The 13,901-nt window shown below is 36.3% G+C and overlaps 1 protein-coding gene across 2 annotated transcripts; it reads left to right on the top strand.

Annotated features, from left to right (window-relative positions):
• The first annotated feature begins 961 nt into the window (after positions 1-961).
• LOC143447404 (3'-5' exoribonuclease HELZ2-like) lies at positions 962-13,322 on the top strand. 2 transcript variants are annotated; one of them, XM_076947492.1, is made up of 30 exons: positions 962-1,266; positions 1,906-2,131; positions 2,216-2,271; positions 2,497-2,654; positions 2,827-3,034; positions 3,166-3,337; positions 3,440-3,536; positions 3,748-3,846; positions 4,094-4,249; positions 4,521-4,708; positions 4,851-4,988; positions 5,087-5,232; positions 5,296-5,499; positions 5,625-5,739; positions 6,129-6,256; positions 6,361-6,516; positions 6,666-6,922; positions 7,026-7,169; positions 7,259-7,366; positions 7,569-7,734; positions 7,816-8,054; positions 8,304-8,444; positions 10,208-10,415; positions 10,521-10,648; positions 10,839-10,948; positions 11,192-11,335; positions 11,746-11,922; positions 12,349-12,493; positions 12,575-12,742; positions 13,093-13,322. In XM_076947492.1, exons 1-30 carry the CDS (start codon positions 1,223-1,225, stop codon positions 13,170-13,172), a joined length of 4,506 nt encoding a protein of 1,501 aa, XP_076803607.1. In that variant the 5' UTR covers positions 962-1,222; the 3' UTR covers positions 13,173-13,322. The 2 variants fall into 2 exon arrangements, with proteins under 2 accessions (XP_076803607.1, XP_076803605.1); XM_076947490.1 differs by having other exon boundaries at positions 3,748-3,900.
• Positions 13,323-13,901: the final 579 nt, after the last annotated feature.

Raw genomic sequence — 13,901 nt, 5'->3', positions numbered from 1 at the left:
GTATCATAACTTCGTAATTTTGTTACCAAGCAGTGGTAACAACAGGTTTAAATGGCCTTCAGATGGTGTTGTTAATAAGCAATCATCTTTGTGCATGTTTGTATATGTCAGCTTGATGGCGACATAGGTTAAAGAATAGAATAGCGGTAAGCGAAACCATAGTTCCTCTACAGTGTCATCCTAATCTGAAACTTTGTAAAATTGTTTTAGAAAGTAAAGGTTTGATGACAAGTAAAATTTATTCAATGTTGTTTAGATATTTTCTAAAATCACTGCGGATTTAGTCACATAATTTGATACCAGCTGTATTTTCAATGTTGTGGCTTACTATACTCTCTTTCCCACATTTAATCAAGTAATTGAGTTAGATCTCACTTCTTACCATCTTGTAAGCAAAACTTGATTGTTTTGCATTTTGAACCACTGGTTATTGGAAAAGTTAGTTCAACAAAAGCTTGTAAAATAATAAGATGAAATACCTACATTTTTATAAGAAATATAATTGCCATGTATACTGTTCCAGCTGTAAACTGTCTGTGATAATTTACTCACGGCAGGCTGAATTTGGTGTTGGGATTAACATAAAAGCTAAACCTAGAACACATCATTTGCACTAAGTCTTTTCGCAATTTATCTTGTATGGAATTGGCTTGTTTCTGAATATGCTGGAACTTACAACACTTTTTCAACAGCGTTGTGCTGCCTTTCAAACAACTTTAAGTTTTGTGAAACCAATTATTTTAATCCTACAAAAAGTATTAAAGTTAATTATAGAGCATGAAAAAGGATGGTTATATTTTTGTATGAATATTTCATATTGTATATATCTGCATTGCTGATATTCGTATAAAATTACAGTGTGTGTCTGGAAAAGAGCAAGGCAAGAGTGGTGTGAAATTTAATACATCGAAATTTAGCTCGATTATTCTTTGCTCATAATTACACTGCACCATTTGCATGCGCTTACTCATAGAACGCATCTGTGGTGTATTGCTTCCTTTTACCAGCGACATGTTATTAATATACACCTCACACAGTTTGTCTTAGATCATGTGAGGCATTGATTCACGTTTGGTTTTATGAAAAAATGTATGACACGAGGGTTTTGTAGTGCTAGTCAATATTTCTAGTCTAACATAGACGATAAAATAAAGAAAGAAATGCAATTTGCTTCAGTTACTATCACACTACGAGGCTTGCACATTGCTGTAGTTCAATAGCAATGGAAATTGCAAAGGACCCCAATGAACCAGACACCGATACAAGGTAAATAAAATTATTATGCCTTTGATAAACAGTGAAACATGCATGTACAGATATGTGACTGTTTAGTGTGTGATGTGCTTTTAGACGTTTTTCAACAGAGCCTGAAAATAGTTAGCTGAAAGTATTAGTTCGCAAATGGCTTATGTTAAGAACAAGATGTTCTTTCTTCAATATTTACTGTGTCAAATGTTGTACTATTTTTGGTGTTATGCCTTTTAGCACAAATGTAAAGTCATATTTTCTGTTACTACTACTTCGCTGTTACTGGTAGTCAATGTGACATTAACTCAATCTGTCATAACATAAAACCAGGATATAGTTTGACACTCTAAAGGCTAACTTTATTCATGTTTTTCATTATTTATATTTATACATTATTTATTTTTATAGTTTATTATGTTTTTATATATTCTTCTATACTTTTTTATATTTATATTAACTGATGAAAATGAAGTGTGGAAAAATATAAATAAAGTTAACCTTCAGAGTGCTAAACTATATCCTGTGTTTATTTTACTATAAAATTTGGTTAATGCAATTCAGACAACATCAATTTGTCATGAAATACTTCATTTCATAATTATGGCCACTCAAGCCATAAATTTGAGAGTACACATTTAACTGTATAAAACACACCAGTGCTTACGCGAAACATCGAGATCAAATACACGAAGTGTTCTCTGTTGATGAGTTGGAGCAATTGTTGCAAGAAGATGCACAAAAGTACAAGAAGTGCAGAATGCAGAGGAGCAGGTGGTCTGGGAAGGCCATGGTTATTGACGATGAAGGTGATGAAAATGTCATTCAACTGCCGACAATGAAAAGCCTTGGTCGAGCATTTGATGGTGATACTGTTGTTGTCCATGTAAGTTTTGAACGTATGGTATAAATAGAGGTAAACGTAAAAAAATCCAACACAAATACTGTGTCTTGAACAACATGTTTTAAGATTTCTGAAGAAAGGAACGGTTTCCAAACAGCACAAGTCATTGGAGTGTTAAAAAGGTACGTGTTCTCACATAGTTTATTTTTGCCAAAAAACTTAACTGCTTAAATACAAAAGATATGGTGTCAAATACAACAACCTTTTGGCTAAGCTTGGTGTGGTACGCTAGTGGGTAAATATAGACTCAGAAGTATGTAAACTGTACTTGGTGGTGCTATTCTGTCACTGTACTTTTAACATTGGTCTTGTTTTTGTTGATTTTTATTCGCTGTTTTCGTATATAGAAGAGAAGACATATATAAGAAAATTTTTGTATGTCAACTGGACGAAAAAATGAGAATGGTTGCGATTGGAAATGAATCTGTTTCATTCAACCTGAAGTCCCCTAAATCTCACTTTTACACGAGAAGAATTCATGTTTTTAAAAGAGCAGAAACAGATGGTATTTTTCCTTTAAGGCTGTTGTTAGATTTGTTTGTAGTTTATTTGAAAAATTTTCTGTTGTTTCAGGTACATTGGTATGCACTGTGTTTTGTAGCTAATAACTTCAGATTCACATCATTATGCTTAGGTTCGATTAAATTTTCACAAACTCTATAAATGGTGTCTATCAGGGATGGTGACCCTGACAGAAAAAGAGGACCTTCGTAGTGAGGTGGAAAATTTCAGCAGAAATCAACTGAATGTGGGAAAATTGTTTAGTGTTCGTTACATGCGCTGGACGCACTATCATCGCAACCCTCTTGGCTATGTGGAAGGCTTGTACTCTAATGATAGACAGACTCAGATTAATGTGAAGTACCACGTGCCAAGAGAGCATAGGTAGATTTTATATATAGCAACATGTACAAATGAATACTAAATGAATGTTTAAAAGAATAGTTCTGTGACGTATGCTGCTGTTTATATAATGTATTAAGATCTATTTTCCTGCACTTTGTTTCTATTTTTAGGAGAGAAATTAACAAAGAAGCTCGTAGGTTGGTGCAAGCGTTCGTTTCATCCAAGCCTAAGAGACGTGATCTAACAAAGCTCTTTGTTTTTACCATTGATGATAAGCGGGCAAAAATCTATGACGATGGGCTCAGCATAGAACAATGCAAGGAACACAAAGATTGCTGGAAGGTGATATGGTCTTGGACTGACACAAAGTTATATTTTATTTTTCGGTAATGAATTGAAAGGTTAAAGATAATACATTTAAATGAGACAAATTTTTATTTGTAGGTGGGTGTGCACATTGCAGATGTAGCCTCTGTTATTCCGCAAGACTCTTTGGTGGACAAAGAAGCAAAGACCCGCTGCTGTACATTTAGCACTGGCTGTAAGTACCAAGCATAAAACAGAATAGCAATGAATTAATTATTGATTGGAGAAAAGTTGAACTTTTGAAGCGACTCAATAAGCTTTAATAGATTTAAGGTTGAATCGTATATTAGTGATTGACCTATTAAGCTGTCTTTGTTATATCATTTTTCACATGATGATTTTGCTTAGTACGAATTAAATGTGGAACACAAATATCTTCTGAACAGCACCATCTGAGGGAAAAATGCTTCCACAAGCGATTAATGATAGCTGTAGTTTAACTGCCGGCAACTACGTGTATACTGTGTCCACGTTTTTCCACTCAAGTAAACCGCCCAAGGATTTGTATTCCGTTTTAAAAGATGACACTGCTAGCCAAGGTGATTGCTTAATGCGTTTATGTAAGACAAATTTAGAAATAAAATATAAATATAAAATACAATTTTGGCAATTTGAAAATAATGTTGGTCGTTACTTTCAATCATTGTTACATAATGCACATACATTGTACTTGCACATAATAATAATAATAATTGCTTGTGGCAAAACTGCATACTTCCCTATATTTTCTAGACAAAGATGAGTCCTGTTCTCCGGATTTTGACATTGTTTTAACAAAGGTTCAACCAAAAATGAATTTGAGCTTTGAAAACGCGCAAAAGTATTTAGATGAAGAGAATCGTGAAAAGTTTTCCAAGAGTTGTGTGGACAATATGACACAACAGATATGTAAGTTCCATCGAGGTGTGTTGTTATTTAAACTGCATGAAGTTGTAATCCTCATATTATTCACTGTTGTGTGTAACTTCCGCTTGGTCATTTTGTATTAATGATTAGACTTAGATGGTTAACACCTTTTTTTTAAATCAACATTTGCAATCTCTCTAACATGTGTTGTTGGCTCCATGCAGTTGCTGTGTTGTTTTTGACGCCATTTCCTGTATTAACCTTTTAATACTGATCCATCATCTACTAACATGTCATTTCCTGTTTTTGTCAGATCAATTGTGGAAAATTTTCTGGGGCTTTCGAGTAATGCGGTTGGAATCAGCTGCATTTTATCAACAATTCCAGGAATCTGATTATTCAAATAGTGAATGGTACTATAACTGCATGGCTCGTATTTTAGTGGAGGAGGCAATGATTACTTCAAATCTGTTAGCTGTGAAATTTATGAAGCTTCACGAGGTTTTGCTGGAAAAATTAATTTTGATTTTGATTTTCTACCATAAATTTGATTTGAGTATTTTTATTTTTACTTTGCATTTGTTACGATTTCATAATATGCTTTTGATTGCTTGATTTCAGGTCTTTTGATTTTTACTTTCAGTGTGAATTTTATGCCAGAGCACAAAGTGCACCAAGTGACATGAAACTACTACGTTGGCCACATTCCACTTTATCAATTTACCAAACCTCATGTTACAAATACTTTTGCAAGTGTGTCAGCGTTTTAAATGGAGAAGAGGTTTGAATTGAATCATTTTTAGGATCTTATTTGACCATCTTCTTTGAATTGATTGTTGATGAATTGGGTAATGGTATTGTATTTTATGATGCATCTAGAAAGCGCCACCTAAAGATAAAATCTTGATCTCTTCAAAAGTCTGGGATGACATTAGTATGGCTCTGCGGAAAGGAAAATTAGAAGCCGCGGTTTTCTTAGCATGCTGCGATAACAAACAACCTGAATTTATGCATGGCTTGAAAAAGTAATGAAAACTTTCTAATAAAAATTACTAATGCCTTGATTATTATGACATATGTTGTTGCAGATTGCACAGCATATTGCCCAAAGGAGTTTGTCTGCATTCTGCCACATACAAGGCACACTGCCATCTGCGTTTGGAAGCTTATGCGCGCTGCTCATCGCCTATGAGGAGGTACGAAGATTTTCAAAATCAGAAAATTTTGGTTAGAATTCTGAATGGATTGTCCAGAAAGCCTTTAACTCTGCGGAAATCAATTGGCAAAAACTTGTAAGTTTTTCGTAATACCTTGCTACACTTTATTACGTATGTGTTGGAATGAAGCCCAAATAAAAATGCATATAATCCAAAGTTTAGGCAAATCTGAATGCAAATAAACTGACCCGGTTTTGCAGAGCTGAGCATATTAACGAAAAAGAAACCAACCACAAGAAACACGACAAGGAAGTTGACCTTTTTAAGTTGTGCCAACAGTTTCAACCGCATTACGTTGAAGGTTTTGTTACTCAGGTAAATGTTATAAATAGTGGTGATTGCATTTTCTTTTTAAGTTATGACTTTCTTGCACTCGATCGATGCCTTTTTCTTATCCAGTCCGGTTGGATGCAGTTTATTTGCATTTATTAATCTGTGGCGGCAAAACAGATGCTAGTTTAACAACTAAGGGTTAGGGAAAACATTACAATGCTTATAACATTGGAAAGCTGTCAGTTTAGCATTACAACTGGCGACAGGAAACATTAGACCATGGTTATAATGGAAAAGAGAAGAATACTTGCTTAGACGTTAGAAGTAGGCTATGTTAGTTCGTTCATCCGCAAGTGTGCAACATGTTTATTTCACTGAAATTTTTTGTGTACTTTTCTGTAGTAAGCATTAGCAATATTAATTTTTTTCAGGTTGTCAGTGACAGATTTGAAGTGTCATTTCCTATCTTGGGTGAACCATGTATGGTTTACAATTCCAAATTACTTCCAACAAAGACAGAAAACACTAAGGTGGAAACAAAGTTTTCCTGGCTGATCAGGTAATAATTTTGTTATTGTGCTATAGGACTGCGAAATAAAATACCTAAGGTTTCAAATAAAAATATCATCAAATACCATAAGTAACAGGTCGTTGCATGCATAGGTATTATGACTTGGATGAAACTGATCTCATTCCTCCACCTGATTTTGTTGAAGCAAGAACTATCGATACGAGAGCTTGGATGAATTTCTTGATGGTTTTGAATGAAAATAAACTGATGCAACAAAACAGAAACAACATAGAGAAGGCTTTGTCGAGGTAAGCCATTGGTTAATCAGTAGTTAACGTTGTTCCTGTCTCTTCTAAAAATACGTTCAACAGCAGGTAAATATCTTTATAAATTATTATCTTATGGTTTCTTATATTATTATCTTAATGTAAATTATCTTTTGTTTTGCTTGTGCTAGTGCAATCAACAGCATTGGAAAGTTACCGCAGAGAATTGAACTCAGTGAAAAGCTGAGAACAACAAACGGTATCATCCATGGAAAGAAAATACAACTAAATATAAGCCGGAGTTCCACTCTTCATTTTCAGTTGTTCAAGACCGTCAGAAATGGAATTTGGAAGCTGACACCTCAACTTCTTCACGTGCAGGATAACTTTAATCTCTGTCTTCATCATCGATCTCGTTACGGCGTCTTTGATTTTCCATACGATAAAGGTTTTATGCAGTTTGGTACCTCAAAGCTTGGCTTGTTGCTTATGTTTAACGTGAATCTTAAAATATTGATTAACAAAAGATACCGTTTGCTAAATGTTTACAGGCAGTACGTTGTTCGTGGATGACGAACTGAGAACGTATTATGAGCATTGGTTTGATCTGGTTCATTTAGATGGCGTATATGCATCTGTGTCTAATGGGAATTCGATTTACTTGAAAAGCAAATTAACTGTTGTTTGCGTAAAAGGTCAGTATTAAAGACGTTTCAACAACGAAAATCTGTATGCGTTTCTCAATAAGTATATATGCTATCGCAAACTTTTTATATTCACGCAGGCCAACTATTTGGTGTCTTCATAGTTTCAATTGCTTATTGTGAGGAAAGGTTTCTTGTAATTAGAGAAGACGATTTTGTTTGCGTGAGAGCGCCAAAGAAACAATCAGGTTTTCAGTTGATTGAAGTTTTCGACTTTGCTTTACTTCGTACACTTTAATGCCTTTGTGAATATTGCACACTCCGTCTGACTTATGTAATGGTAGTGTCGTTCTTCAAACGGGAAACTACGTGTACTGCTCGCTCACATTTTGTACGAGTTAAAATCCAACCGTGAACGCTTAACAACTGGTTTGTTTTTCACCAAAACAGACAGAAACTGTTCATGGGTTGCCCATGGAATTATCACTGGAGTCAACAAGAACGATTATGATGCAACAATAACTTTCATGGTTTCAAAAATCGACGAAATGGGGTCGCCCCCTAAACGTGGAATGGTTGCGTTATTAGAGATCATATCCCTTTCTATATCACACAGGTTGTCTGGCAGTTTGTCTGCTTTTCTATATGGGTCATTTGTGTTCTTGCACTGACAAACTTTGCTTATATTTCTGTGCAGGCGAATGATAAACGCATTGAGATCACTTCCAAACACAAAGCCATTGATCAAAGACATCTGCCTGGGAAATATTGACTCAGTTATGCAGTCCAAGATAATTCTTGAGTCAGGTGTGAATGACGTCATAAACTCCATTCTTAAATCGGTCGATGGCCTCGAAACCAGCTTAAACGCTGAACAAGTGGAACAAATCAAAAAAGCTTTATGCCAAGAAGTGACTTTAATACAAGGACCGCCAGGTAATCTAATACTGTGTAAGTGATGGTTTTCTGACTAGTCTTCATATACGGTAGTAGTTGTTTATGGTATTTATTTAATATGTGACAAATACGTTGTAATAAGCAGACTGTTGTTATCGATTATATAAAACCGAAATAGGTCAGAATAATAACTGTACAAATGTTCATTAAAATTGATGTAGGTGAAAATAACATGGGTGTATGTTATATTTTGTTAAGAATAATTCGTAATAAACGGTTGACATTTAGGCACTGGCAAGTCTCTCATGGGTGCATATTTGGCATACTACTACGTCCAAGCACGCTTGAACTTGCTCAAAGATGAAACAAGAAAACGAGCAAAAGTTCTGTATTGCGGCCCATCCAACAAATCCGTGGACGTTGTGGCAGGTACTTCGTTGGTAGCAGTTGGCGTTTCTCAGGTCCATTTTATTTCACATTTCACTCAGAGCGTTTTTATCACCCATTGGAATGTGAAAGAGCGGGTCTCTTCCAAAGTGTGGAAAAAAGTTTCATCTAGCTTGCCGGCAGAAATGGGCTGTACCGCGGTACTTTTTCAGTACCGGTACCGAATTACTTTTTTCAAGAAATATAAGTCGGTCCCGGTACTCGGTACTTTTAAAATCATTACTTCAAGGCTTTGAAAAGTATATTTTTTAAAACTTCATTGTAATTAAAATTTAGTACCAATGTTAGGCCTTTCTGTTCTTTTTTTGGTCTAAAAATGTCTAATAAAATCGCAAGAGTTAGTTTACATCTTTTTGACCAGATATAACCTTTAGCGTGGACATAATATCGGCAAAAATTGCACTTGCAACAGTATCCGCTGTACAAAAAGTACCGGCAAAGTACCGAGATACTTTTTTGAAATAGTGCCGAATATCCGAACCGTCGGGAACTTTTTTACCGGTACCTTGAAATTTGCAAATTTTGACCTCATTTTGACCTAAAAAGTTTAAGTTTTGACCTTATTTTGACCTAAAACGTTTAAATTTTGACCTCATTTTTAAAAACGCTATACGTACTGATAGTCTCTACACTGTCTACAGCAACTTTCTAATCTAAAGCTGCATTTAAAAATGACAAAATGCTTTTCTAGTGTTGACTTTTTTTCGTTTCTGCGTATTAAGATTGACAACTTGCAGTTTCGAATGCAATGCCGTCACATCGTGACGTCACCAAACGCGCTGAAAAGCCTTCCCTCTCTTTGTGGCTTTGGTTCTAAGTAAAATTTGCGGCACTGGAATTGTTTGCGGTACAAGAAAAGAGAAAAACGGAAGAATAATATTACAAAATGGTTACAAAATTACAAGTTTAATAGATTTTGACCTAAAAAAAGACCTAAAGAAACAATTTGACCGTATTTTGACCTAACGTAACATTTTGACTTTATTTGACCTAATAACTTCTATACCACACGTCGTACAAAGCTGAAATTTGTTTTGTGCTTGTTTGATAACATTCTGGGCAGGTTTAAAAAAATTGACCATATTGACTTATGGTTGCCCTACTGATGATACTTTCAAAGTACCGATTTCTTGCCGGCTAATAGGTTTAAAATCACTCGAGCATAACCATTTTCTCTTTCATATTCTAACGGTAAAAAGGTAATCGGTAAACGGTAATCGATAAAAAGGCTCTACTATTCCACTCAGTTCAAACAACCTTATTGAACTGAAAGAGGGGTTAGTGCAAAATCAAGTTCATGTTATTTCAAAGAGAACTGTTAACTGAATAAACTGGTGAAAACTTTCTCTGCCTAAAGATTTATCGGCAAAAATATGTCACAAATCTGGGGCGACTGTGACGTCATACACGAAAATCATCGTGCATGACAATGACGCTTACAGTCAGTGTTTTGCTGAATTTGCACCGAATGAGAGGTTATGAGCAGATAAAAAGCGACAGGTGGCGATGCCGATTAATTAAGAGTTAAGACACAGCGATTTGTTGATTAATTCTTATCAGTGTGTCACAACGACCGTCAAATTTGCAGCATGCTTGTTGCGGTAACTACTTTACTTGTGAAAATTTTTTCAAAATTCTTCTGCCATTTTATTCAGTTAATTGTGTTTTTTGCGAGACAAGACATAGATACAAGACAAAGTTTTTTTTTTCATTAGCACCCCATCAACAATCTTCTTGTCACGCAGGTTATCTGAAGAACTTCACCGACCTGCGAATAGTACGAGTGTATGGCAGCCTCCTTGAAGAAAAAGATTTTCCGATACCAAATAAGCCGAGGCTGCATTCTCAGTCAGAAGTTCCGCCAGATCCAAAATTACGTTCCTTTGCTTTACATCACATCATAAGAGAAGATGGGAAACCATCCGCTTCAAAACTCAAGCGGTTTGATGAGCGGTCAGTTTTTTATCAATCATTTTTGTATGGATTCGATACTGTCGGTAAAAAGACATTCAGATATTCAGACAGGTGGTCACATCAATAAGTAAATAATAATTTCAGATTTGCAACGGAGCCGGGAAAGGTGTCATTTGAAGAATTCAACCAGTACACCAGTCTTCTTAAAGACGCCAAATTGGATGTGCTGTCCAACACTGATGTAGTATTATGTACATGCATCACTGCGGGAGGTAATTAATATCTAGTGTTCTACTTGTTAGTGTCTTTATGATTAAAGTAACCTTAATAAATGGACTTATAGTTAGTTGAATAATTTGTTTAGAATGTCATAACGAAAACCTTATTTTAGTGTTATTGTGTGTCCTTATCAAACCATACAACGACTAATTTAAGGCAAAAATCTGTTTATCTTACAACCAGGCAGTCCTGTCAACAATGTTCAATACACGCACTGCATTGTTGACGAATGCGGAATGTGCAGCGAGCCGGAATGTCTGGTGCCACTTACTACAGCAGCCGCCCAGTCAGAGGTTACGGGATGTTTTATTTAGTTCCTGTTTTTACATCTTATTATATTCTAAACTGTTTGCTGAATATTCCGAGCTTTGCTTGACAAAGACATTCGGTGTTAAGCTGAAATATAATGTTTTATGTCAAAAAATGTTTAACGGATTATGATAAACGAGTTGGGAGTACAGGTTTTCTATGAAACATGTCAGACATGCATATTACCAATGTTAATCGGTAAATAATTCTGTCGTCTTCTACCGCAGTCTTTACAAATCGCTTTGATTGGCGATCACAAGCAACTGGAGCCGATCATCACATGCGAACAAGCGGCTAGAACCGGTTTAAAAACCTCGCTGTTTGAACGACTCAACAAATACGCGGGAAAATTAACAAGACAATATAGAATGGTGGGTATATGATATTAGAAGGTTATTTCGCAAAGCTGGAGATGATCTGTTATCTATTATTATCTATTAAGCTATGAAATTACCATGAAATTACATGGTGGTAATGAAATTACATTACCACCATGTGAAAACATTTTTATTTTATTAAGCTTGTTAGACAAGTGACGCTTGATTTTGCGTGAAAATAATTGAGGTCCGGGCGGCATGCACTCTTAGAATAATAGTGATTACCGGTACAAGAGTAATGCTTAGGTTGACTAAAAACATTTCATGGGCCTTCTCGTATCCCAAAGCTTTTTTGGAACTAGGGTAAGAAACCCTAGTTACACTTCTTGATGCTGCAGTCGTCGACTTTATTTTACTTATATTTTGTCGACTTTTCTCTCAATATGGCTGAAATGTCATACCAGGATGAGAAAATCTGCTCCTTCCCGTCGAAAGAGTTTTACAATGATGAGCTGAAGACCGACATTTCAGTGAAACAACGTGTCAATCGACATGAACCAATTGTATTTCGACACGTTGAAGGTGAGGAAGCGGAAGATGACGTCAAATCCAAATTTAACATCGGAGAAGTCGATGCCGTGGTTCGTATGAAGTTGTTTTTGACGTTGACTAGTTAAAAATTCCCTGGTATCAGACACTACAACACTTGTTGGGCTTCAGATACGAGTTAGTGAATATCGAAAATTTGACATCTTCCATGACAGTTATTTTTTACTTACAGTAATTAAGAAAATATTGAAAGTTCTGGTAGACAGAAGTAGACTAAAATTAGATTGGAGCTTTTAAACCACAACTGCGAAAAAAGAATCCATTTAACGTTTGCTTTAAAACGGTAACTGATGCCCGGCTAGTCGCAATATGCGTCGCTGTTCCAATATTGGGTTCGATAAATTCACGACATTCCAGACTTGATCAATTTCTCTGATGTTTGCTGCTGTGATAACGCGACCAGTCGATCACGCATTCAATTATCCAGCACCCTATTAAGCAAATTTTTCACACTTTAGGTGAAGGAGGTACAGGAGTTGGCTGCCGACTCAGCGGAGGACGTCATGATTTTAACTCCGTACATTGCCCAGTGCGAGAAACTTCGAGAACGTCTTCAAGTCGCTTACAAGAACCTCCGTATAGGGACCGTCATTTCCAGTCAAGGTTGGTTTCATGCCATCAACGATATGATATTATGTTCGCTTCAGGTCTCTTTTTGTTTTGATGACGTGTAACTTATCACAGGCAGCGAGGCTAATCACGTGATCTTGTCGACGGTACGCTCCAACAGCGCCCTCCCACGGGAAAAGAATCCGGAACGACCCTGGTTGTACAAGAATCTCGGTTTCGTGTCAGACGACCACCAGGTCAACGTCGCGATTACGAGAGCGAAGTTGAGCTTGAAGGTTGTTGGTGAGTTTGTTTAGGTTTGCTTTCAGGGTAACAGCAATACATAGCTTCTATCATACGCGCAAAATCGCTCATCGACGCGATATGCTTCGGTCGAAAGCATGACCTTTTCACCGCAGAACATGATCTAGCATAAACTTTGACAAGTTAAACAAACTCAACATAAATCATTGTAAACCCCATTCCAATCTGTGTTCTGATTCTACACCGAACCTAACGTGACTACCCGCTTTGTAATTGAAATGGTTATTCTCGGTTCGTCTGCTGCTGCTAATTATGCAAAATTGTAAACATAAAATATTGGAAGCAAAAAACAGCCATTGGTCATTAAAGCAGTACAATTACACTTGCAGGAAACAAACATCTACTTTCAAAACACAAAACCTGGAGGAATTTGGTCGCTCACTACACAGAGGCGGGTTCTGTGACGTGACAATACCAGCAGCCAAGCAGACGACCAAGTTCTGAATTCGCCAATTTTTTTTTTCACCTGTGCATTGCCAATAAGCTTGCCGCCCTGCTAGCGTGTCTTGTACTGTCTTTTTTAATCTTATTCTTGCAATACATTGTAGTGATGCCGATAGATCGCTAAGTATCAGAAGTGGATTTCCACCGACAGCACCATCGATATTGCAATCAGGGCCGGCCTTGAGGACGATGCGATTGCGTTGGGCTCCGTGCTGCTTAGCATTAAATTGAAGATAATAATTAAGCTTTTATTTTGCGCAAATCACGACGTTATTCCACAATTTTTTCTCGAAATTAAGATCATGATTTGGTGAAAAATAAATCACGACGCAAAGCTTTGATGGGAACTGATTTGCGAAGAGTTGATATTTGTTTTACGTTATTATTATTATTATTAGGCCTACATCAAGTTATTTAAAATCGGCAAGGGCCTCAGCTTTTGCATTGGGCCCCACGCTTGCTAAGGCCAGCCCTGATTGCAATAGAGGATTAAAAACATTAGATGCCTTACTTTTTAGTAAGTTATTTTAAAACTTTGGACGAAAATAGTTTGTTCCCTACTTAATGTTGAAAATCTTGTTGTAAATACGAAAAGGCAAAAACAAAAACGCACTTTGGCTTGAGCAGAACGCTAGTAGGTGAGGTACCTTTGAACAGTGAGTCGCGTGTTTAGGCTGCTTTTGATATGCTTGCC

This window comes from Clavelina lepadiformis, chromosome 2 (genome assembly GCF_947623445.1).
Source record: "Clavelina lepadiformis chromosome 2, kaClaLepa1.1, whole genome shotgun sequence".
In the NCBI taxonomy this organism is placed as follows: domain Eukaryota; kingdom Metazoa; phylum Chordata; class Ascidiacea; order Aplousobranchia; family Clavelinidae; genus Clavelina; species Clavelina lepadiformis.
Note: the sequence above shows the minus strand (reverse complement) of the source record. Positions and strands in the feature narration are given on the sequence as shown.

What these genes read in the sequence shown, in the direction of transcription:
- LOC143447404 (XM_076947490.1), top strand. Translation starts at nt 1,223, where the DNA reads ATGGAAATTGCAAAGGACCCCAATGAACCAGACACCGATACAAG. An exon ending in AAATCAATTGGCAAAAACTT is followed by an intron (nt 5,500 to 5,624) that starts GTAAGTTTTTCG and finishes CCGGTTTTGCAG; the next exon opens with AGCTGAGCATATTAACGAAA. An exon ending in GACCGTCATTTCCAGTCAAG is followed by an intron (nt 12,494 to 12,574) that starts GTTGGTTTCATG and finishes AACTTATCACAG; the next exon opens with GCAGCGAGGCTAATCACGTG.